The sequence below is a fragment of the Rattus norvegicus genome, chromosome 18 (genome assembly GCF_021556685.1).
Source record: "Rattus norvegicus strain SHRSP/BbbUtx chromosome 18, alternate assembly SHRSP_T2T, whole genome shotgun sequence".
Lineage (NCBI taxonomy): Eukaryota > Metazoa > Chordata > Mammalia > Rodentia > Muridae > Rattus > Rattus norvegicus.
This window is the reverse complement of record NC_141551.1, coordinates 75,912,057-75,936,756: the sequence shown is the minus strand read 5'-3', so window position 1 is coordinate 75,936,756 and position 24,700 is coordinate 75,912,057. Positions and strand designations below refer to the sequence as shown.

General features: G+C 48.8%; 1 protein-coding gene across 2 annotated transcripts in view; it reads left to right on the top strand.

The window, feature by feature from the left end:
* The first annotated feature begins 372 nt into the window (after nucleotides 1-372).
* The window catches only part of Ctdp1 (CTD phosphatase subunit 1), a 61,084-nt gene continuing 36,756 nt past the window's right edge, over nucleotides 373-24,700 (top strand). For both annotated transcript variants that reach the window (NM_001414395.1, XM_087592287.1), the window contains exons 1-10: nucleotides 373-832; nucleotides 10,154-10,237; nucleotides 10,870-10,963; nucleotides 11,373-11,501; nucleotides 13,928-14,078; nucleotides 17,124-17,214; nucleotides 19,017-19,183; nucleotides 20,092-21,138; nucleotides 22,012-22,153; nucleotides 23,508-23,717. In NM_001414395.1, coding sequence (NP_001401324.1) covers nucleotides 519-832; nucleotides 10,154-10,237; nucleotides 10,870-10,963; nucleotides 11,373-11,501; nucleotides 13,928-14,078; nucleotides 17,124-17,214; nucleotides 19,017-19,183; nucleotides 20,092-21,138; nucleotides 22,012-22,153; nucleotides 23,508-23,717 — 2,429 coding nt within the window. In that variant the 5' untranslated portion in view covers nucleotides 373-518. The remainder of the gene's footprint in view (nucleotides 833-10,153; nucleotides 10,238-10,869; nucleotides 10,964-11,372; nucleotides 11,502-13,927; nucleotides 14,079-17,123; nucleotides 17,215-19,016; nucleotides 19,184-20,091; nucleotides 21,139-22,011; nucleotides 22,154-23,507; nucleotides 23,718-24,700) is intronic.

Sequence of the window (24,700 nt, the reverse complement as noted above, 5' to 3'; positions counted from 1 at the left end):
ACTGGTAGTCTCTCTTGACGTCAGGACTACAATGTACTATCCAATACAGCGGTCCGCGCCGAATGCCGGCGTCAGAAGACTCCTGTGGTTGGAACTCGCAGTGTACGACGGGAGTTGCCGTAGACACGCACTGTATGCCGGAACTGGTAGTCTTGATGCGTCAGGACTAGCAGTGTGTGACAAAAGTCTTGTGACAGCGGTCCGCGTGACATGGCTGTAGTCTACATACCACGGACTGGCGCCCCGTAGGTGTGGACCAGCGCCTCTTGGCTCCGCGAGGGCCGAGTGTTTATCCTTGTCTTGAGCGCACGCAGTCACGCGGATGCACGTCGCCTGTCCCGCCCTCCATGACGCAGCACGCCCCCCGGAAGTGGGTGCGCAGCGAGCGGCGGGTGAAGCCGGTGTCGGAGCGGGAACAGCAGTGTCGCCGCCGCCCGCGGTGGGCGCCGCGCCCTGAGCGCCCGGTGTTTTCGTTTCTCACCTCTGTTGTGACCGTCCGTGCCGCTCGCTGGGTCACGATGGAAGCGCCGCCCTTGGCCGGCGTTCCCACCGAGTGCACTCCGGCGGTGGCCGGGGCAGAGGTGCGCTGCCCGGGCCCCGCGCCGCTGCGTCTGCTGGAGTGGAAGGTGACGGCGGGCGCGACCGTGCGCATTGGCTCGGTGCTGGCAGTGTACGAAGCCGCAGTCTCCGCGCAGCCCGCAGGGCCAGCCCCGGCTCGCGCGGCCTCTGGGGGCTGCGTGCGCGCCTCGCGGACAGAGCGCAGGCTCAGGTCGGAGCGCGCCGGCGTGGTCCGTGAACTGTGTGCGCAGCCAGGCCAGGTGGTGGCCCCTGGGTGAGTGTACTGAGAAAAGGGACACCCGGGCTCTCAGGATGTCGGGGGAGGGCGGGAAAAGGGAGGGAAGCATTTTCACGCCCAGTGGGCGTGAAAGCTACGCTAAGGGGCTGCGGGGTGAGACCATAGAAAGAATTGTCACCATTAGTGATTTTGCCAGCCCTGAGATATTTTGAGTTTGAAAACTTCTCGGTGACCCAAGGTTACTACTCCCTTTGGGATATCTTTTGCCTTCGTCCCTCTTCTGTAATTGGTGGACTCCACCTTTGTAAAGTGAAGGCAACTTGGGTGGCTGTGGCCGCGGGACTACTCAGGCAGGTTCCAGGCTCGTTACAGAAATAGAAGCTGTCGGGCGTGTGTGTTTCTACAAACGCTTATAAAACTTTGTGAAACGCCGTTGTAAAAACCCGGTGGTTCTGCAACATAGCCACCGAGAGGGCAGAACCCAGACTGTATCGGGTGATGTACTTGGTCCTCGAAGTCCTGTGAGGACTCTTTAGTTGTCAAACTTGTGTCCTGTCTCTGTAGGATCTTGGTTTGGTTCGGTTCGATCTGCCACTGTCCAGTTTTATGTTCGAGTTTTGCCAGGGTTGTGTTTTGAACCTAAATTAACACGTGGGCATGTGGGTCACGTGGCTGTGATTGTTTTGATTGCTAAGAACAAAAACTACTGGGAGAAGTGAATGCTCCTGCCTACTGTGGGTTGGGCTGAGAACTTCTCTTTGAAGACTATTCTTTCTGCTCCTTTTCTGATGCCCACTGCTCACTTCTTGGACTGGTCAAGTCTCTTCTTTATTGAGTATTTCCTGTCTAGCATTCTCCACAAGGAAAATTTCTATTTTCCACTGATCTTGTCATAGACCGAGAACCCCGCCTGGCTGTCTTCCTGGTCAACTCCCCCTAGTGCTTCTTGGAGATACTGCCTGGGTTCTTGGTTTGTGGACCCTATCCGTACCCCTGCCCACTGGTTTGCTGGATTGCACAACCACCAGGAAAACTTGCTTCTTTGGGACTGACTCTGAGGGACCTGTCTGTCTGGCTTCCTCTGGAAGTGATTCTTGGGATCCTGGGTGACTCACAGTGGCTACCAGTCCAGTGGTGTCAAGTGAGTTCCTGCTTCTGGGACAGTCACTAGCAGCATCACTTTATTTAAAATGCTTCCCTCCCTTTTCCTGTTATGTGCATTTGTGGACAGCATCTTGTCAGCATTCTGGGGAGGAGTGTAGTGAGTTGACATGTGTGCTTCCTGTACTGTTCCTGTATACCTGAAGGTACGTGGGTGACAGGAAGAAGCAAGTTCCAAGGCCTGGACTTAGCTCCATTTGTATTCCCTGTGTCAGTCCTGATAGTTTCTCTGTAATAAATGTCAAGGGCGTTCATAGGTGTCTGGGCGTGGACCCAGGGCTCATAAGAAGGGTAGTACTTTCTTCCCCAGCCACTGGCTCTTCCGGACACCAATTAGGCCTCCCCCAAAATGCCTGTCATACTTTTGCGGAACAAAGTTTAAAAAGAAATCACTGGATTGAGTCACTTTGTACAAAGATCACCATGCACAGAATTGTCTTCACAAGGCACAGCCTGAAGAGCAGCATCCCACTGAGCAGATCTGTGCAGGGCAGGCAGCGGTCGGTCAACAGAGTTCATCATCCATGGTCCCTACAGGCTTTCTGTAGCACACAGTTACACCTAAGTAGGCCTTTCCCCCACAACTTCGCTATACAGGCCAAGTGTCCTTGATCTTACATTCAAAATCTAAAATATTCCAAGGTCTAAAACTAGGGCATAGATGCTCTTGTGTTTTCTAGTGCTTGGCATGTGAGTCCTGTGCAAACACGCCACACTCCAAATAGTCCTGAAACAGCAGCACTTCTGGTCTCCAGCATTTCGAATGAGGGATTTGAATATTAGGAAGTCTTTCTAAAAGGCATCCGTATGTCTCTATTTGAGAAAACAGAGAGTAGTAGATACCATTGGATCCTGGTGTTGAATTGGACTTGCCATGACTGGTAGACCTTGGTCAGCAAAGACCCGTCTGGCTCATACACACCGCGTACGCTGAGCCAAAGCCTTCCGTTTTTAGATTTCTGTGTCTGGCTTTGGTGCAGCCTCATCCAGCATCTGTTCCATCACAGAACTTCTTCACCCCAGGTGGGGGCAGGAAGGGAGGGTGTCAGGAAGGAGCAACCAAGCCTGATAGCCCTAGAAGTTTGCTTCTTTCTGAGCATGTCTCAGAATCACACTCAAGACTACTTTATAATGAACTCATCTGAGCAGTCCTGGAAGTTTGCTCATGATCTAAGTTCTGTTCGTCTAGCAGCACCACTTCTGTCAGTGCTGGATTGCAGATTCATATTCTTAACATCACATGGGAGAGCCAACATTTACTGACATTTGCATTAAACCTTTGTAGAGTGATTATTGTATGGTGGTTCTTAACCTCCACCCACAACATGCACTTTATATAGACTTATGATTGGTGGATTCAGAACTGTTTTGAGGAGGGTCTTGCCCACCTTCAGCTTGCCTGTGGGCAGAGGAGACATTTGCAGGAGGACACACACACACACACACACACACACACACACACACGAGCAGTGGATTCTGTGGCTGTATGAGCAGCAGCAGGCCCACCACACTGCTGAGAAGCCCGTGTTAGAGTGGCAGTCTTATACGACTGTCTAAACAATGCTAGCTGAGCTGGTCTGCCAAAACCTAAAGCTTGCTTCTGGGGCCACGTGGACCAGAGTCTTCATATGTGTGCCACACTACTTGGTCTTCAGTGATATCTCTTCTGAGGCTGATCAGGCCACTTGTAAATCTTTGGTTTCCCTTCCCTTTGTCATCCTCCTGATCCCTCCCAGTGTTGGCTGCACCATGTTTTGAAGGATGATCTTCCACGCCTGGGTGCTGTGGCACAGCCGAGCCCAGAGTGCACACTTGGTGGCAGACAGCAGACCGCATTGACAGGTTGCTTGATGCTAACTTGTTTTGCTGAGACCATGAAGCTGAGCAGAGTTGGTGGCTTGTGTGCTAACAAAAATGAGACCCTGTGGTTGTAGTTGTCACTGTTGTCTTGGTCATTAGCACCATCCAGTCTTGCCTCATCTGTGTTTGTTCCCAAAAATCTGTGTGAGGTTGAAGCTGGAATAGAGTGCTTTTGAGCTGTGCAAGGCTGTTTCCACTGCACTTCATCCTCCTGGACGAGAGAAGGAACTCTGTGGGGAGCGGGAGGTGCACACGTGTGGCGAGCTGCGTGGTAGGCTGTGGAGTATAAGGTGTTGCCAGTGCCACCTAGTGTGCTCTTTAAGCCTATCATAAAGCTAGAGCTCAGTAGCAAACCAGGAGAGTGATACTCCTTACCAGTTTATAGGGAGGGTGATATTGTGTGTTGGTGACTTGGCCTTTTTGTAGTGTTCAGTTTACAGTTCCTGAGGTTAAAAACACTGTCATTCACCATCTGTTAGAAACAAACCCTTGAATTGGTTTGTCATATGACCCTGATCATCTGCAGGGATTTCAGTTCCCAGAGCGGGTTGAACGTGTAATTACTGGGAGAGTAGGGTGGAAGGAGGTAATAAGAACCAGTAGAGAAGCTCACCCCACATCAAGGAGACTTCACTTTGCAGTAGAGACCATTACTGAAAGCTGCAACCAATCAAAGTGCAGAGTTGTGGAGCACAGTCCAAATGGACACATTTACAATACATCTCCAGTACTAGGTTCAGGGCCATTGTGGAAGCGGGAGTAGGGTGGGGTAAGAGCAGGAGTTTGCTGCAAGGTTGTGCCTCCAAGTGACGTCAGAGTCTATCTCCTAAGACCTTGACGCCTAAGTTTGAGCGGAGCAAGGACAACAGTAAGCATAGGAGCATGGGTGAGTGTTCTTGTACCCTGAGTAAAGCTTAGCCTTGTATTCAGATGCTGGTTTCTATGCCCTGCATCTGGTTATAGTCCTTACTCTCCTGTCTCAATGTCATATAAACATTGCTCCTCAGTTATCCTGTAATCGGTCAATACAGTAGCTGATCAGCAGTGACTGAACAGAGGAGAGAATAGGACTGGACTTCCTGTCCGCCAGGAGGGGGAGAGGGACAGAGACGGAGGAGGAAGTGAGGATTAGCCACTGGAAGAGAGAACCCAGGAGACACCGTGAGAAAACATCTGGAGCCCAGAGAGCCAGATCAGTACTAAAATGCAGATATCACTGAGAGGTTGCCAGATTAGTTTGGAGGATTAATATAGAGTAATACTGCTCGGTCATTGTGCCCTTAAAGCTTGTTAAATAAATGTAATAGTCCAGATTCAATTATTTGGGCACTAGCTGGGATAGAGGAAAACTGCAACACACTTATAAAATAACACTACTAGATAAGGGAGTCCTTAAAAAAAACTACAGGCAACTTAAGAATGTGGACAGTGGCAGAAATAGTCTTCCACGGGGGAGAGCTCACCATTTGATTATCCAGTACCAAATGGTGAACCCTGGAGACATATATTCGAGTAACATCATACAGATTGACCCGGTTGTACTTACATAATTAGGCAATATATGTATGTGTGTAGCAACAGTTTTTGAGAAGGAAGGGTAACCAGGAAGGTTTGGAAGGGAGAAACAGTATATTATAATCTTAAAAAATTTTAAAGAAGTAATTTTTAAGTATGTAATCTATAAAACAAAAACCATGAGCCAGTAGAGGCAGTGTGTGGAGGACATTCAGCCCCTGTGGCTCACTGGGAGAAGAGCATTTGCTTAGCCAGCTCTGGCAGGAGCACCCTGCTAAAAAGCAGGGCCTAGAGGAGGAAACCCATCTTAGAAAGTCTGTAACAAAGTAACTCAGTGGCTCCTGTGCCTTCCTCCCCTTTCAGTGTTGGAAGGTTAGATGGGGAGGGAGGCTCAGAGTCACAGGCGCCCATCACAGGTGCCACAGAAGCTGTTGTCTACACAGTTTGGCTTTAGGAATTAGATTTCTTTACACTCCGGTGCCCAGAATTTTTGTGATGAATGTTCTTTGGCCAAGCACTCATTGTTGGCATCTATCTGCCCTATCTAAATGATTACTTGGTTAGAAGACGGTCTTTCCTGAAGCTTAAGAGAATTGTAAGAGGCGGAGTCAGGTGATCTATCTTAGATGGCGTTGGGCCATACTGTGCTGTGCTCCTAGTTTGGAAGAACTCAAAGGCCTTTTTGGTTCCTGAGTTCTGTGTGTTGAGGGTTTTTTTTCCCTAAAGATAGATTTAGGAAAATCTATTTATTTTCTTTCTTTCTTTATATTTATTTATTTATTTTTTGTACGTGTGTAGACTTAAGTAGCTTTTAAAAAGCCTCTGAGGAGGGCTTTGACCTGTGTCTGCTTAGGAACAGCATTTAAGTCATAAGAAGGGTATGTGGTTATAAAACGTTTCTTTCCCTTCATGTTTCCTTTATTTCATCTTCAAAGAGATTAAATGAGGGGGCTGCAGAGAGGGTTCAGAGGTCAAGAGCACTCGCTGCTCTGCGGGGTGGCTCACAGCCATCTGTAACTCCAGTGCCAGGGGAGCCAGCACCCTCTCTGGCCTCTGCCAGCAGCAGGAATATGTGGTACACAGACATACATGCAGGCAAAATGCCCAAACACATCCCATAAATCCTTTTTTTAAAAAGATCAAAAGAAATACTCATATTGATGTGGAGGAATGGATAAGTTAATTTCATATGTATTTAAGTCACCCATAAATTGAACAACATATAAGAAGTGAAAATGTGTATTGTCTCAGGAGAAAAACATTTGATATTGGGGAAGAGAAAATAGAACAAATAAATTTCAAAATGTTTAGAAAATAAAGATATACATCTTAAAGTTTAAAAACCAAGATCTTAATCGATTTAACTTTAAAAACTTGACTTATTTTTAATTTTATTAAATATTTTGTTTCATAGTAGTTTTGTAAAAGTCTCAGTTTTCCTGTGGCACATGAAAATGTGAATGATGTGAATTTCACCCACTTATGCACTGTGTGCAAGTGTGTGTGCTTGTGAAGTGGGGATAGGGTCTTGTGCCTGCCATCAGGCTGTAGGTGCACCCCGCAGCTTTGGGGCTTAAGGAGCAGCTCGGCCTTACCCAGCCGCATGCATTTAAGCCTTTGCTGCAGTGCTGAGTTTCTTGGAAGTGCGTGCAGGTGTGCTCTCTGGGCCATCATGGTATGTTTTACCACAGGCCCAGCCCCAAACACCTGCGTCTTCCAGGTTCCAGAAACAGAAAGGGTTGGGGTTCATCAAGTGGACACAGGCAACAAGAGTATGGCAGGAGACGCCATGTGGGATTTGCTTAGCTTTAGCTGACATCGTCCAGACCTCAGCGGCTTGCAGAGAACCAGGGTCTCCTGCTCTACTGAGGAGTCACTTTTTTTCTTAAACTGGTACCTGTGGCATGAGCATTCTTTTTGTCCTATGGTAGGGCTCCAGATATGCCTCAGAGTGGACTTTAGATTAGTGGTCACCTTGCTGGATCATAACTTCGTGCTTTGTGCCTCGAATTTTCCAACTCTCTGAGGTGCCGTCAGCCATGAGTTCAGAGGGGAGGAGGCACTTACTGCCTACGTCTTAGTGTCTAAGTATGGCTTTTTCTCATAAATCCTCAAGACATCAGATGGCAAAGAACAAGAGTTCTTAAAGTCACTTGGAGTTGGGGAGATCAAATTTGAATTTGGAAACTTTTAATATTTTTAATGAATATAATTTGTGTATTACCTCTTTAGAAAAAGGAAAGTCACATGTCAGAACTCCACAGATGAGGTTTAGGGTTGGGTTTTTTGCAGTTCTGGAGATGGAACACAGGCTGGTGTATATGGCAGCCAAGTGCTCTACCAATGAGCTCTGCCCTTTGCCCACTGAGATTTTTAAATCCAGGGCATGCTATGAGGGATGCAAAGATAAGTGTCACCTGTGTATGGTCCCAGGTCATTTTGGTGATGTAAGTGGTCACAGACAGCCATCCATGTAGATGAGCGTATCGACCGGCAGCTGTTCATCAGGGATGGCGTCTCTAGAACTGAGAGCATCGTAAACTAGGTGAGCCCAGTAGTGAACGCTCGGCTGTGCCCTTGGTCTCCTGTCTCTGCCTCGGTTTCCAGTCTCAGCACAGGGACTCTCTGGGTCGGGTGACTGTGCTGCGCCTCTCCTTCACCCTGTGGGATGACTGAGCGACATCTAGAGTGTCTGTAAGCATGGTCACGTGTTCCAGGGCAAAATCTGCTTGTAGAATTGAATCTAGTACAAAAACATAATTTGTTCATACAGGGAGGATGTTGAGTTCATAGTGTCCAAAGTGCAGAGGTCAGACTACTGCATGGCTGTCCTCACTCCCTCTCACAGCCTCGTGGTACTGCTGAGAATTCACCATCTGTGCTGGAGGAATCCTTGCTTCTGGTGCTTCATGTCGTCCTTTAATTCATGGGAGTTTGACTGAGCTTTCCTTTTCATCAAGGCTTTGAGAGCAAGACTGTGTAGCCCACTGCTTGGATCATGGTTGTGCTTTCCTGTTTATGAAGCTGAGGCTACTCTCAGAGGAATTTTTGCCTATGGCAAAACTGATATTAGGCCCACGCTCCAGGGAAGACCCAACTGGGCAGGTAACCCACTGAGACAGTTGGTTTTGTTACTAGCTCTGCCCTTACAGCAGACTTCCTTCATAATCTTACCCATGTCCTTGATGGCAGCTCAGTGCTACCTTGTAAAATGGCACAAGGTTTCTAGACAGGGACAGGAAGTAGAAAGCCCGGCTGAGTCCACACAGGCTGCTGGGCGGGGTACTTAAAGGAGCTTGTGGTATGTCTGACTTAACCTCAGTAAGGTAGGACTTGGGTGACCACCGCTGGTGGGTGGGGAGGAGGTTGCACAGCACATGCTTCCTTGTCAGCCTTGTGGTCGGTGTGGCCACTGGGTGTGTGGAAGATGCTGACTTGCTACTCCAGCAGAGCTTAGCAGCTGTGCTTGTGCAAAATGTCGGTCTGGTCCTGATGTTTGTACAAAAATACAGGAAACCTAGAACAGCCACTTGGAAAAAAGAATAGAATTGAGCTTGTATTAACTGGTTTAGACTTATTTTAGAGCTACAACAATCAAGACCTCATCCATTTTTACTGTTGAGATATGAGATCTCTTCATGCTCGGTGGTATCTTTTTGTTAGGACTGTCATGGGGCCTCCCTGACTAAAAACTCAGAGGTCCTGCTAGGTACCTAGCACTGGCCTTTATGTTTAGTTGTTACCTGTTTTAAGTCAGGTTTTGTATAAGGTGTGAGCCTTTAAATGTCCTTTTGTGTTGCTTTTTCTTGGCTGTGGTATCTCACAGCATTAGTAGACGTCTCTCCTGGCTTTACTGGATTGCAGTGTAGACCCTTGGGTATATGCTCAGGTCAGGTGGGTCCCTCTTTGAAACCTCATGCACAACAACAAGGGAGGAGGCGGGTACAAGCCAGAGCACCCTGAACTCAAGACCCTGTCAGCTGACGCTGGACACAGGCTGTGTGCATGAGTCTTAGGTCTCCGCCTTCTAGTTCTGTGACATACCAGGGAAGTGCACTCTGTTGTGCCTGCAAGGCTGTGCTTTGGTCCAATCTTCTTCCTGCTTCCCTTCTTCTCTTTCCAAGTGCATGAGGGGAACAATGGAAGTCTCCTCTAGCCAGGTCCCTGGGAGAGCGAGTGCTCTGGATTATAGTATGATAGGAGAGGCCTGCTGGGGGCAGGCGACAGCCTCTATTTTATGATCTTGATTGATATATAATAAATCCTTAAGGCATTGAGTTTTGTGGCCATAACAAGAAAAATAGTTTCTGCTGATTTAAAAACTAGAAAGTAGGCATGGTGGCACTCACCTGTGAACCCAGTACTTGAGAGGCTGAGGGCAGAAGGTTCAAGGTCAACGTGGGCTACGTGGTCAAGTATTGTTTTAAAGGGTAAAACAAACAACTAGGGAAATTATGGTAGTTCTGTCAGAAAAACATTGATGAATATAAGCCAGTCTAGACTGGGAAGCATCTGTGGGAGGGGACAGAAGTGTATTGGAGTTACACCACATGTGCTTACAGTACTTGTGGGGGAGCTTTGGCTTTGGTGTGTTCTTATCAGAAGTGTGAGAATCTTGTGCACATACTCATGGAGACATGTGTGCAGACACTGCACTTCTTTCATTATCCTATGCAGTGCATGGCTGTCCCGGCCAGAGTGATTTGAGAGTCAGTTAGAGCTAGCCTGAAGGCTCTTTTGGGACTCTGTTCCCGTTTGGGTGCCCTTTCTCATACCATGTGGCCCATGGAGAGATTTTAATGTTTGCTTTTGTTTTTGCAGGGCACTTCTGGTGCGGTTGGAAGGATGTAGCCACCCTGTTGTCATGAAGGGCCTGTGTGCTGAGTGTGGCCAGGACCTGACCCAGTGAGTACCTGGGACGAGGCTGTGTCTTTGGCTCTCAGGTGGTTGAGCCTGTGGACACTGAGGCATGACACAGGGTCCTGTTGCCTTTGCCTGGAAACCTTTGCCTTGGGCAGGACCTTGAGCAGTAACCCTTTGCTTTCAGGCTGTCATTTCCTCACACCCTAGATTATGCTGAGTTTCTTCCCCAGTATCTCTGGAGGACATGGTGCTTTCTGTCTTCACTGTGAAGATGGCAAATCCCCTGCCGCGTTGACAGTGAGCCTGTTTCTAATGCTCTGTGTAGATGATACTGATCTTAAAAGACCTCTGTCCCTTCCTCAGTGTAGGTGGTGGGTAGTTGCTGCTACTTGTAATTGTTCCCACCTTACTGCAGTCGGTTTACATGGAGAATTGACTCTTGTACTGACTACCATATCTGACTGCAGGTGTGACCTAGAGCCCAGTTTCTCATATTTTCTTTCTTTCTTTTTTTTTTTTTTTAAAGAAAGCATTCACGTAGCTGTCTGCACAAGAGAGTTGTGTGCTAAGAGAGCAGCGTTGGTAACCACTTGCTGAAATCATACCCCTCCATTTACAGTTAGACAGATGCGCCTTTCCACACACAGTTAACCAAACACTCTCCACACTTACAGGTTGCAGAGTAAAAACGGAAAGCAGCAGGTACCACTTTCTACAGCGACTGTTTCCATGGTGCACAGTGTGCCGGAGTTGATGGTGAGCTCTGAGGTGAGAAGAATAGCACTCCTGGGCTATGTGGGAACTCTGGCGCATGGGTTAGCAGGCAGTTGTATGGGCAGCCCCCATCTGGAGTACGGCTTTCTAAGATGGGGCTCCACTAGCTGCCATTTTCCTTTCTTCTGCTCTTAAACAGCTGTCTCTCCGTGGATGCTTTGAAGCCCCACAGCTCTTAGTTTTGTATATCAGCCACCTTCTTGGCATTGCCAATCCGGCAGCAGGGGTGGCCTGAGCTCCGCACGAGCCAGACCTCCCTCAGAGATGCTGTAATAGGCTCCTATCGTGGAAGCAGTGTGTGGCTAGGACTCGTCTGTGCTCTTTTTCCTTAGTAAAGTTGAATTTCATTCTGAATCCAAATATACATACTTTGTCATTTTTCTCTTTTACTTTTTGACTTTAGCAAGCTGAAAAACTAGGAAGAGAAGATCAGCAGCGACTACATCGAAACAGAAAGCTGGTTCTCATGGTAGACTTGGACCAGACCCTGATTCATACGACTGAGCAGCATTGTCCCCAGATGTCCAACAAAGTGAGTGACTCCAGCTTGTCCCTTGGTAGCTCTCACAGCAGTGTTAGACCCCATGACTCCATTCCAAAGTACACGGTCGTGTGGTAAGTGGGTTCCTGTGACCACCTAGGTGTGGGGAACAGGTCAGTCAGCTGCTGTGGGCATGATCGCACATAGCTGTTTGTGCTGGTCCAGGTGGTAGACCTGCTCTCTTACTGTTGGCATTGAGCTTTTGTGTGAGGGTCACACTAGATAGAAGAGTTCAGAGGCCCGTAAAGACAGCAGCCGGGAGCACAAGGAACGCTGCTGGGAACATGGTCCTGGGAAGAGGTGGTGCCTTGTAGATGTCTGGAACAAGAAGATATCTGGGTCTGTGTTAAAGGGAACCTGGGAGTCACCATGAAGGACTTGAAGTCTCCAGGGTGACATAGACGTGGCCAAGTGTAGAGTCCCATGCAAGTTAAGCCTGAATGGGAGACGAACCACACCCTGGGAGTCAGGAGCAGAAAGCGTTCAGTGCCTATTAGAGGATGGTGGCCTAAACCCTGTGGTGACAGAGACCACTAACAAGGAAGACCTGGATGGTGTCACGTTGCCATGTTTTTAAATGCTAGCTGTTGAGCAAATTACCCACAGACTATTTTAGACTTTGGGTACCACTACAGGTCTCATGTGTCCTGCTGTGCCCAGGTCTAGGGACAGGAAGATGCTAGAAGCTGATCACAGCCTAGGGTAGGGTTTACCACAGAGCCAAATGCCTTTGCTTTGAGTGAGCCACTGTGGCTGTGATGGTGATATGGGTGACGACCTGTGCTGGTAGACTTGTGAAGAGCACCCTAACATGGCTAGAGCTCGAACTCCATGCACGGACGGCACAGCTGATACACTTATGTTAGGTGTCTCTGTGTCGTGGGGTCCAACAGAGCCGTCCACTCCATTTGGGGTCAGCTCTTCCAAACATTCTATTATTTCAGTCACAGCCTGCCCAGAGACAGCACCTTGGAGGGCACATAGATGGAAGAGGTTCTGCACTCGGTGTGTGAGCCTAAGTTGTTTCTGTTGGAGTTGCGCATTTTAAATTAGTTCAGTGAGATAGTTGGGAACAGTTGTCACTTGTAAAGGATCCAGGGAGCTAGTGTCTCCCCATCAGTATAGGGCAGTGAGTGGTTCTCAACCTCCTCACAGGGGCCCCCCAGACGATAGGAAACACAGACTTACATCATGACTCGTGACAGTAGCAAACTGATGAGTAGCAAGAAGAATAACTTATGGTCGGGTCAGCACACCATGAGGGACTGTGTTAAAGGGTCACAGCGTTAGCGTTAGGAAGGCTGAGAAGCACTGGTGTGGGATGATTTAAGTAGGACCCTTCCTCTACTAATATCGGTGCTGCTAGGAAGCCTCTAGTCAATGTCTGAGGATTTGGCCTGGGCTTGGGCCGCCATGAAACATAATTGCAGGCCTTGGGGCTCAGCCTCTGGGTTGAGTTCCTGGTGTCTGGACACTTAGGGAAGGGTATTTAGTTCTTGCTCTGAGCACCATCCATGCCTGTACCATTGTGGAAGTGGACATGGCGGCTGTTGGACTCCACTGTTGAGAAGAGGAAAGCCAACCCTAGAGTTTCCTGTTCTAACTCGGATGGCTCAGGTTCAGCATCCTGCTGGTTTGGTTGGTTGGTTGGTTTTTTGGGTTTTGGGTGTTTTGTTTTTAGAGCTAATCAACATCTGGCCTAAGTCATTAATCTTTTTAATTGTTAAAGAAATCAGTATATTTTGCAGGGAAAATAATGGGAAATAGAAGGATGACAGCTGAGTTTCCTATGAGAAACAAGCATCTCTAGCTGAAAATTAATGGGAGTAAAACCGGTGTCACCAGCCTGCAAGGTGACCTAGAGCACTGTTTCTGCACTCACATGTACTGAATGAAGCTGCCTCACCATTAGTGATTGTTACCCTCATTAGAAGCCCAGCAGTCACCATGGGGATGCTCAGAACAGTGATGTCACCAAGATAACAGCACTGATCCCAAGACACCACCCACTGTCCTGAGGTGTTAAATGACTGGACAGTCACTACAGCCATTATTGGGTTATCTTGGTTGTGGTTATCACAGACAGTTATTGAGGTGGTTGGTCCTGAGTAGTGACAGGTTATAGTGACTGGTGGTTACCGGGCAGTTTATAGGAAGTGGCGTCATGGACAGTTGTACTTATGAGAGGTAGCTACTGCAGCCTCTTCTTACGAGGCTGGTTGGCATAGTCACGGTAGTTAGTGGAGTGCATCCATCATCATGGACCCTCCCGTGCTTCACTCATGCACTATGTGGAGCTCATGTGTCCTGTGGTTCCACATCTGACTGCGTCTGCCATCCCTTGCTGGGCCCACAGCTCAGGTGCTGGCTGGGCACTTGTCCCTCATCCTCTCCTCACCCTCGACTCTTGTCCACAGGGCATCTTCCACTTCCAGCTGGGCCGAGGGGAGCCCATGCTGCACACCCGCCTGAGGCCTCACTGCAAGGACTTCCTGGAGAAAATCGCCAAGCTGTATGAGCTGCATGTTTTCACTTTCGGCAGCCGTCTGTATGCCCACACCATCGCGGGTCAGTCTGGCACAGTCTGAGGGGTGGTGCAGAATGGAACCCGGGCTTAGGACCGGCAGCTGCAGAGGGAACAGTGTCTGGGACCATAGATAGATGGAAAGAAAACTTATGTGGGTGTTTTCAAAGGTGGCTTCTTTAGCTGACTAAAGATGGCCTTGGTGCTCTGTGGTCCGCGTGTGTTTGTGCCAAACACTTTAACAGCCACAGTGAGTCCTTAAGACCTAGTGACTCGTGCTTGTCTTGGGTGGACATGAACTGCTGCACTGGCAATCCCTTCCATGTGCTTTGTGTGCAGTGGCCACCTGGTGGCAGCACTGACTGGGGAATTAGTGCTGGCTGCAGCCAGTTGGGAAATTACCTCTGAGTATGTTCCAGTCACTGCCTGAATAAGGGGGACACATTGCAGCCCAGCAGGCTGCGGCACCTAAATAGCAGGTGCAGAACTTGGTCATCTGAGCAGTTTAAAATTCAAAGGTCGATGAGCACAGCCCCTCCTGTGCAAGCGTGAGGACCAGAGTTCAGATCCCCAGATCCCTAGTACCCACTAAAAATCAAAATGGCCAGCCAATTTCTGAATCAGTGAGATCAAATAACCTGTTTCAAAAAAATACCAAAACCAGAAAACAACAAAAGAAGCAATGCCAAAGGTGATAGAGGAAGAAATCTGGTGCAGTTGGTAGTTTAGAATCTCTGCAGCCTATGTTTTTAAAACAGTGTTTTTTAGGACAGCTTTAGGCTCACAGCAGAATTACAGAGGTTTCCCGTATACACTCTTCCCTCCTTATACTCTGGCCTGCTGTGCACACCCCACACAGTGCTCCCTGCCTCCCCACTGTCAATGGCTCCCACCAGAATGTGTACTTTTTATAATTTGTCAGCCTACGCTGACGGTGTTTGTCATGAACATCCAGGCCATGTGTTAAAGCTGACTCCCTTTGTCTGAGTTTCAGGGTTTAGGTTTGTCACTCGTGTGTATCTGGGTGGGACGAAGGATTTGAAGGTGTGTAATTGTATAATGGGAAGGTAAGGCATCTCAGACCAATAAAGAAGAGCCCTGTGCACTGACTTAATATTCTAACCTTTAATCAGCAAGGTGATTATTAGGAGGTGACCTTGGGAGGTACCATCAGCAGAACAGCCACCACCTGTCAGGGAAGCTGCTGATGCCTTCATCTTGGGCTTACAGCCTGCAGAGCGGTGATGAGTAGCTCCCTGTGGGTTGTAAATTACCAGCTCCAACAGCCGAGGCCTCCCTATTAAACGGCAGATCCACACCCAGGCTGTGGCTTTCCCATTGAAACCTCGCCTCTCTGGGTGCTGATTAGTGACGCAGGCTAATAGTGATAATGGGGCAAGCTTTAGACAGGTGACTGGGAGAGGCACCAGCAGAGTCTAATGAAGAAAACATCCCAGTTAAATGAGTACTTTGATACTTTCCGTTAAAGGTATCAGAAACATTAAAAATTAGAAAAGACTCTGCGCTGTCACGTGCATGTGTACTCCCTCCTCTTGTCACATGCACATGTTCCCTCTCCTCATGCTGAGTGTGTGTGTTTGCATAGTCTGCATAGCTTGTCTGTGTCCGTGCACATCCATGCAGAGTTCTTATCATATAGGATTTGTATATCATCGTAGTCATTAATAGTTCTGTGTCACAAAACTACAGCGTAGTGATTTCCTTTTGAACAGTTGTGCCCATTCTCCTCTTTCATCACAAGATAAACACCCACTGAGATTAAGCATGAATAGACGTCTTGATTTGGATTCTGGACGAACATCCTGTCCATCTAGTGGCAATGCCAGTATGTCCTATTTGGGTCTTTCAGATCATCTTGACCATAGGTATTTGAGACAGTCGCTGGACACATCCTAAAGCAGGAGGTCTCAACCTGTGGGCTGAAGAGCCCTTTACAGAGGTTGCATATCAGATATTATAAATATCAGATGCTTACATTATGATTTATAACAGTAGCAAAATTACAGTAGCCACAAGAATAGTTTTATGGTCCAGAGCCACCACAGCATGAAGCATAGCATTAAAGGTCACAGCATTAGGAAGGGTGAGAACCACTGCTCTAGAGTCACTCACTCTTCCTTGTAGAAACTGTTCTGTTGATGTGACCTCATGAACACAACAAGGTCCAGCATGAAGGAGGCTTGGAGACTGCGTCAGTACTGAGTAAGAGGCCACATCCCTGAGTTTGTTGTAGGTCAGACCATCATTAGTCCTTTTGACACTCAGTTCTTGTCAGAGAGGCCCCAGTGAGAAGGGTAAAGTAAGAGGAAAGGGAAGGGTGCCAGTCTGCTTTCAGACCTGAAGCATGAGAGAGCATGTTGTTGCCTGCTGCTTTCATAGTATCTGTGCTGATGATGTCATCGGCAGGGCCACGCCACAAGAGTCTGCTAACAGCCCTGGCTTTGTGGGGCTGCCAAAAGCAAGTCCTGCTGCTGTGTCTTCCTGGGCGAGTCAAGCACTCAAGGCCTTAGGCACCTACTCCGTTTCTAGCTGTGGCTTTGTGGAAACGTCTAGTATCTAGTTCATCCAGAGAGTGTTGGACAGAGTGGGACGCAGTATCCACTAGAGCTCCAGACGTACCTTCAAGAACATGAGTATAAATTCTCCCAGGCAGGCCTGGGGACAGCTGTGGACAAGGTATCAGTGCTAGTCACACCCAAAGAACTAAGTCCTACGTGTGCTGCTTCACGGGACACAGCACAGTGACTGTGGACACTACTGGGAGTAGGAATTAGTTCAGCCTTTAGGAAGTAGGGTCTAGTGGGAGGAAGTTAGGGCAGTGTCATTAAAGGGAATACTGGGGCTATGCCCCTCCTGTTTAAATCCTCATTGCTGTGGAGTGGGCAGTTTCCCCAAAGTTCGTGTACCAGCTTTGATGTACTATGTTGTTAAAGGCCTCAAACAGAGGGTCAGATAACCATGGACTGAAACTTCTAGATCCGTGGGTCAAGAAGAACAGACCCAAACTGCACAAGGCATGGTGTGGGGTGCTGTGTGCACAGCATGACCTCTGTCCCATCTTTCTACAGGCTTTTTGGACCCTGAGAAGAAGCTTTTTTCTCATCGAATATTATCTAGAGATGAATGTATTGACCCGTTTTCTAAAACAGGAAACCTTAGGTAAGTACTTGGCTGAATTTCCATGGAGACAACTTACTACTCACTTTCCTCTTTAAAAATGGAATTTTGAGAAGTAGCGTAATAGTTCTGTGATTAACATTTTCTACGAATGTAACCTCCAACTTTCAGCATAACCCGTAGAGTACTCAGACAGGTCGTTTCTAGATTAGACCCTGCATTGCATTCCTCCCACGTGGGTCCTGTTCCTGCTCTGGATGCTTGGGCCCTGCCTCTGCTAATGTCCTGTCGCTGTAATAAGACACCATGACGGAAACAACTTATAAAAGAAAGAATTTAATTAGGGGCTTGCTCACAGTTTCAGAGTGTGAGTCTGTCATTGTAGGGAGCATATGGAAATGTGAGCCTATGGGGTCCATTCTCATTCAGAGCACCACAGGCCCCGAGAGAACCCAACCCTTTCTGTGTCCTCCTGTCCTGTTCCCTATTCCAGGCCATATTGATCTGAAACTACCTTTGTGTGGTTCAGAAGAGGCGCGATGGTCGTCTTCCCCACACATGCTGGGTGTTAGCTTCTCTCCACCTCAGCCATTGCCTTCCATGTCGCCCTTTACCAGCTGGCCTCAGAGATTAGGCCTCAGGGTAGAGCTCACTGCTGCAGAGGTGAAGCACTGACCACACAGGTGAAGGTTTAGGGCTGAGAAGGCAAAGTAGCCTAGAGAAGGAAGGCGCAGGCCAGAGAAGGTGCGGGGCCTGTAGGATGCACACAGCATTGTGAGCACAGCAGCTGCCAGAAGGTCCCGTTTTCGTTCCACACAACTTTCTGGGTTGAAAGATGAGGACACCAGTGCCAGCCTCTCAGAGTTACAGTTTCCTAGGAATTTGCCTGGTGTACATTCCTCTAGTGAATAACACCCAATAAACAGCCAAACTTGCTTTATCTTTGCTGTTTCCCATCTTCCTTTTTTGTCATCTGTCTGTTTTCTGTCTTTCTCTAAGCTCTGTGACCGGGCTTGCTCTTCCTCAGTCCTGCTTGGGAAGCAGCCCTATGTCTGAAATTTGTCATTTTGCACAAGATGTGTCCCATTCCTACCAGTAGAGAGCTGTGTCCACCGTTCTCATGTGTCAAGTGGCATTTGTTTCTATAGTGTGTTTCTCTTAAGACCTGGACCATAGCAGTTCTGTATAGCAGTGAACGGGGTGTGGATGTACAGACATCTTCCTTTGAAGTTTCATTTTTAGATTAAGAGATCCATGGAGATTTGAAAATTGTGCACGTTATTATTAACTAGAAGAATACTATTGCTAGATAGTATAGAGGGAGCAAACTGGGGGCAAAGCAAGGCAGGAGGTAGCATTGGTGCTTCCTCAGTGCAAAGCTGTCTGAGGGCTGGGTGATAGAGTCTACTGGAAGCACTGCGCAGGAATAGACGTCCCTGTGCTGTGCTCAGGGTCAGCCGAGGTCCACTGTAAGGGTGCCCGGTGAGCACTTGGCCTTTGCGCTGTTTGTTATTATGTTTATTAATGTGGTCTGACCCAATTGTTTATAAAAACTGAGTTTTCAGGGCTGTGTTCTGACCTGTGACTGAAATATTTACCCATTTTTTAAAGTTTTGTTAAGGAGAATCAAGCAATGGAGAAAAATATTTTAATTTTACTTTCTCTGGAAAACAATAAATTACAAACATATGAAAGCCCCCTGTTATAGCGTGCTTCCTTTTACGGACTCTGCTCTCTGCTCTTCATAGATAGCTGAAAGTCCTCGATTGTTCTTTTTAGCAGAATAAAAGATTATTGTAACTGGCAAACCACTTTCTGTGTAAACTGTATGTGTTTGCTCATAGAAATCTCTTTCCCTGTGGAGATTCAATGGTTTGCATCATTGATGACCGAGAGGATGTGTGGAAGTTCGCCCCTAACCTTATAACTGTGAAGAAGTATGTCTATTTCCCAGGCACAGGTGATGTGAACGCACCCCCTGGGGCCCGGGAATCTCAGACAAGGAAAAAAGGTGGGTGAAAATAGCATTTTGGTAAATGTCTATCTTTTATTTTTAATCTCTGTAATGGAATATTCACTTCATTCTGTTTTGCTTCTTATTTGTATTTCAACTTTCCTGAAGCAGTTGGGTTTCCGTAATGAGAAGTAGGATATTTAAAAATCATATCGGGGCTGGTGCTGTATCTGTGTCTACCACAATCAGTCCCTGGTGCTGGAGGGGAAGGGGGGGGAGTGGTGGGAGACGCCACACTGGTCTGAGTGTGATGCCACCGCATTCCATCCCGGGAGTTTGGATTGTACACCCATGGAGGGAGGGAGGAAGGTGTGTGTGAGATACAGGTGGGGTGCAGTGGTTCCCCTGTAAGAACCAGCAGATTCTTAGAAAACAGCCGGGACTCAGTCTATGTTGCCTGCGTGAAAACTGCAGGGAATCGAGTCTGAGGCACACAGGAGCCAGAGGTTGTCTGAAGGAAATTACATTTCTCTCTATGGAGCTTTTAAGACGTAGTCTGTCTATGTAGCACAGGCCCTTCCTTCAGCCTCCCAACTATGGGGGTACAGGTGTGCACCACCAAGTTCAGTTTGCAAGTTTTGGTTTTAAGTTTTTATGGTGAACTGAAATAGAATGTTTAGAGGCATATATTGCTTCTGTAGGCACTGAAGTAGACAACGAGGGTAAACTTTTCATAGATGAGGACATTGCCTCGGATCACCCGCCCATATAGGCTGCAAAGGCAGAAGGTCTGTTCATGGCCACAGACATGAGCTGGTTATTGTCAGCTCTTAGATCAGAAATTTCCCTAGGCCTGAGCCAGAGAGGACAGACAGTTCAGACTGTCCTGGAGAAGGGTGAGGTTTAGGTTCAAAAGTTATTTACCATTAAATAACCGTAACTTTTCCTTTTGTATGTATATTTAGTAAATCATTCTTCCAAAGGAGCGGACATCTTGGAACAAGCTCTGCCAGTCAAGGACCCTGAGGAAGGCAAACCTCCTGGGGTGGAACAGAGCAATGGCCTTGGGAAGGCCTCCCGGGAGCTCAATGGTGGTGAGGCTGTGCCAGGAGTTTTTTCCAGTAAAACAGATGAGAAGGAAACCTGGTCCCTCACCCGTGCCTCTCCTGCCAGCAGCTCTGGTGGCCGAGAGCTGACAGAAGCTCCAGAGCTCCCTGTGTCTTGTGAGTGGGACAGTCGGACAGCACCAGGAGCGCACCCTACTCAGGGAGATGCCACCCAAGGTTTGGACTTCGACCTGTCCAGTGACAGTGAGAGCAGTGAGAGCAGCAGGTCAGAAGGCCAGAAGTCCTTCTCCTCTGCTTCCGATGGGGAGAATGAGGAGAGGAGACGCAGAAAGAAGTCTCCAGCCACCCAGGATAGAACAAAAGTTCCACAGCACAGTGGGCCCCATGACACGAGTGGGGGGAGGTCTGCAGCAAGCCCCTCGGGAGAGTCTGGGCCTCTCCACCCACATGACAAAGTGTCCGACCCAGATACTCAGGAGGAGGGTGAGCGAGACAGCCTCTGTGGCCTGGGCAACGGCAGTGTGGACCGGAAGGAGGCTGAGACAGAGTCACAGAACAGTGAACAGTCAGGTGTCACTGCAGGCGAGTCCCTAGACCAGAGTGTTGGGGAGGAAGAGGAAGAGGACACAGATGACGATGACCACTTGATACACCTCGAGGAGATCCTAGTGCGAGTACACACTGACTATTACACAAAATATGACAGATACCTCAACAAGGAGCTTGAGGAAGCTCCAGATATACGGAAAATTGTGCCAGAGCTCAAGAGCAAGGTGCTAGCAGATGTGGCCGTCATTTTCAGTGGGCTGCACCCAACAAACTTTCCTGTGGAGAAGACTCGTGAGCACTATCATGCCACAGCTCTGGGAGCCAAGGTCCTCACCCAGCTAGTGCTGAGCCCTGACGCTCCAGACAGGGCCACTCACCTCATTGCAGCGCGGGCCGGTATGTGCCACCATCCCTGCTCCTGTGGGTAGGGAAATGCAGCTAGGAGTGCTTCAGCTCCGTCCCTCTTTCCAGGCCAGGCCACAGTGCCGTGCACGTGCGTCTTTATACGCACGATGGTTTAAAAACAGGCTGCCTTACTAGGGAAATGAATCAGTAGGCGAAGTGCTTGTCATACAGGTGTTACAGTCTCTGTCATAGAGAGACTGTTGTAGTAACTAGTGTCCATGTCTATTTTGCCTGGTTTTGAAGCTTTTTCTCTGTGGACACTGCAGCCTTAGGGATGCTCTGAGATGTGAGACGTGTTCTCATTTTACCTTTTCCTTTGAAGAGAGTGACTTCCTTGAAAACTCGGCTGGGCTGGGACTCGGTTGGCCATCCTACAGCATGGCGTATAAAATGGCTATAAGACACTGGGACAGGGCAGGATCAGCTGAAAGATGGGTGAGGAGCCACTCAGTGGAGAGTCAGTAGCCTTCCAGGGGCCCTTAGGACCCAGAAGGACAAGAAGAGAAGAGTGTGAGGCAGGGAACAAGACCAGACAGGTGCCAAGCTGGTTAAGGAAGCCCCGAGTTCAGAAGTTAGATGGTGTGCCTCCATGCAGGGAGAGTCAGCAGGACTCCTGAGGGATCTCTTGCCGTGGCTGGTACCAGAACCCGGCTTGATCGGCAGGTGGAAGGCAGACCTCAGGCTGTTTGCAGGGAAGGCTCAAGGATTAGGAAGTAGGTGAACAGAAACCTTGTTGACAAGAAGTTCTGCCCCAGTGGTGAGGAGGATGCTTGTCTGTAAGCCTGATGTGGGCTCCTTCCTAAGAGGAACAGAAGACCCCGCTCTGGTACTTCATGGTTGCAGGCTGACATGTTGTCTCTGCAGGCACAGAGAAGGTGCGCCAGGCACAGGAGTGCAAACACCTGCATGTGGTCAGCCCTGAATGGCTGTGGAGCTGCCTGGAGCGCTGGGACAAGGTAGAGGAGCAGCTCTTCCCGCTCATGGATGAGGATACCCGGACACATAGGTAGGTCCCTCCCATCTATCCTGTCCCACACTGCCTCTCTCCTTCCAGTTCCCTGAAGTACCCAGCCACAACTAGACATCTAATGCACTCTCCCCTCCCTGAGCCCCACCCCCGTCCCCTGTGATCTTCCCGAGCTGGGCCAGGAGCTTCTGTAACCTCAGTTGTTCTTGTGTCGAGCGGTGCTGCCAGCAGGACAGCTTGAGTTCCGGCTGGGTACAGTGCTGAGAGCCTTATTGCTGAGGCGTTCGTCCAAGACCCGTCACGTGTCAGCTACTTGTCCTGGTGCTGTGACACAATGCCCTGACAACAATTGAAAGGAGGAAGGGGTTTATTTTCTATCCTGGTAGAAAGTTGTGGTGACAGGAGCTTGAGGTAGCTAGTCACATTGTAGCAGGATTTAGGAAGAGGGAATGATTAATACTGATGCTCAGCTCTTCTTTGGGTAGTGTCAGGACACCCCCATCCTCCCCAGGCCCAGAGAATGGTACCCCCACCTACTTCTAGGATATCTTCCTTTAATAAATTTAATCAGAATAATCCTCACAGGCACGGCCAGAGCCTTGTATTAACCATTACAAATGCTACCCGTCTCCCAAGGCTGCAGAGCCTGAGAGGGGGTCAGCTCTGTCCACCCTGGTCTTGGCCTTTGCAGAGTGATGCTGCAGTTCCTCTGTGTCCGAGACGAGTGACTGTTAACAGCCAGAGAAGCGTTAGAACTGGACTTTCTCATAATAAGACTCAGTGGCGGTACTCAGTAGTAAGTTCTAGCTTGCATGTGTTTCTTCAGGGTTGATAACATCACACACATAGAAAGGCTGGTTTAGATCTCAGAACCAAAGAAACGGTATGGGATAGAGGCCATGGCACCGGAATACAAGATTACTCAAAGGGAGGCATATTGGAAAATGGAGTCTCTCATCTTTTGTGTATTTGTGAGAAACTTGGTCGTTGGGGACAAGTGGCAGTCAGTACAAACGCTAGTTTCTGAGGGGAGCTGTGGCCATCTTCAGTTCAAGTAGAGATCACAGAGAGCCACAAAGTACAAAGGTTGCCCTGCCAAGGCAGAGGGCTCCTCTAGGCAGGGCCCACTGGTGGTGCGGTGGTTAAGTATGATGCTATTTTTACACGTCACTGTGTTCTACAACTCAGAGTTGCCAATCTTCGTCGGAAACATCAGTGAAGGATTTGAAAGAGCATCTCATTCGGTGCCTAGCTTGTGGTGTCTATTGTCCCTAATTCATTGTGCCCATTCCTCAATCCATGCCATTCACATTGCTGTGCCTCCCTTTGATCCTGTGTCCCTGGGCCATGTGTTACTAATAACTAATAATTCATGTCCCATCTCATCCCACAGGGATAACAGCCCTGCAGTCTTTCCAGACAGACACAGTATGCTTCCCACAGCCTTGTTCCACCCAACACCCATCCATTCCAAGGCCCATCCTGGTCCTGAGGTTCGGATCTATGACTCTAACACAGGCAAGCTCATCCGGATGGGCACCCAGGGTCCTGCACCAGCTCTTTCCAGTGCCCCACTTATCCATGGAGAGCCCTCCTCCTTCAGGTATGTTAGAGCACATGGAAGCCTCCTTTGCTGAGAAAATGGGTGTCTAAAGTGTTGAACATTAGTTTTCTGAACCTGTTAAGATGGTTTTATTGGGCTACTGTATAGACAAGTGATAGCTGAGGTTCTCGTCAGTCCTGAGTTGGTGCTGGGCTGCCTGCCTGACAGTGGTGATTTCCAGTGCATAGGACATCTCCATGAGCCGTGTGTACAGGATGCTCAATGCCCATAGAGTACCCAAGAGAGTCCAGGGGTGCCTTGAAGAGGAGGTCCAGGGCACTCTTACCGCCCTCCTAGGTCTCTGCTCACAGGCACTCGGCCTTAGCCACCTGGACTCTTCCATTCACTGAGAAGAGATGTTTTGTCAGACACACTGGAGTAGATCAAAAGTCATCCGATGGTGGGTTTAGTGATGCCCCACAGGTGACAGACCCTTATCAGTCCCTACTGTGCAGTCTAGGTCCACCACTCCTTTGAACCCTCGGACCACCCTTCTGGAGCCGATGCACGTCCTGTTTATTTAAACAGAGCTTAGAGATTTGGGGCGGTAGATACCATGTTCAACTTGCAGTCAGGACACAGCCACTGCCCAACCTCTGCTCTTCCACAAGCACCAACACAGCCCTGGGGGTCAGCCTGGGGATCGGCCTGGGGGTCAGCCTGGGGTCAGCCTGGGGTCAGCCACCCAGAGCTGTAGAGCTGCTGGTTCTGCTCCGACTACAAGTGCTCTTTGGCAGGCCTGAGCGGTTTGCATGTTTTCAGCAGAGTGTTTTAGAGCTAAGCAAGAGCTTAGTCCTGTGTCCACACTGTGCCCAGCTCAGTGACACACAGGCAGCGGGAAGCAGGATCGGCACGGACAGCCGGATGTTCGTTCAGGACTGGTCTGAAGTGGCTCTGCTTCCTCGATGCCCCTTGGAATGCACCTGCGGCTTCGCAGTGTGAAAGGGAAAGGTCATCATCACTGCAGCTGGGTTTCTTCCCGG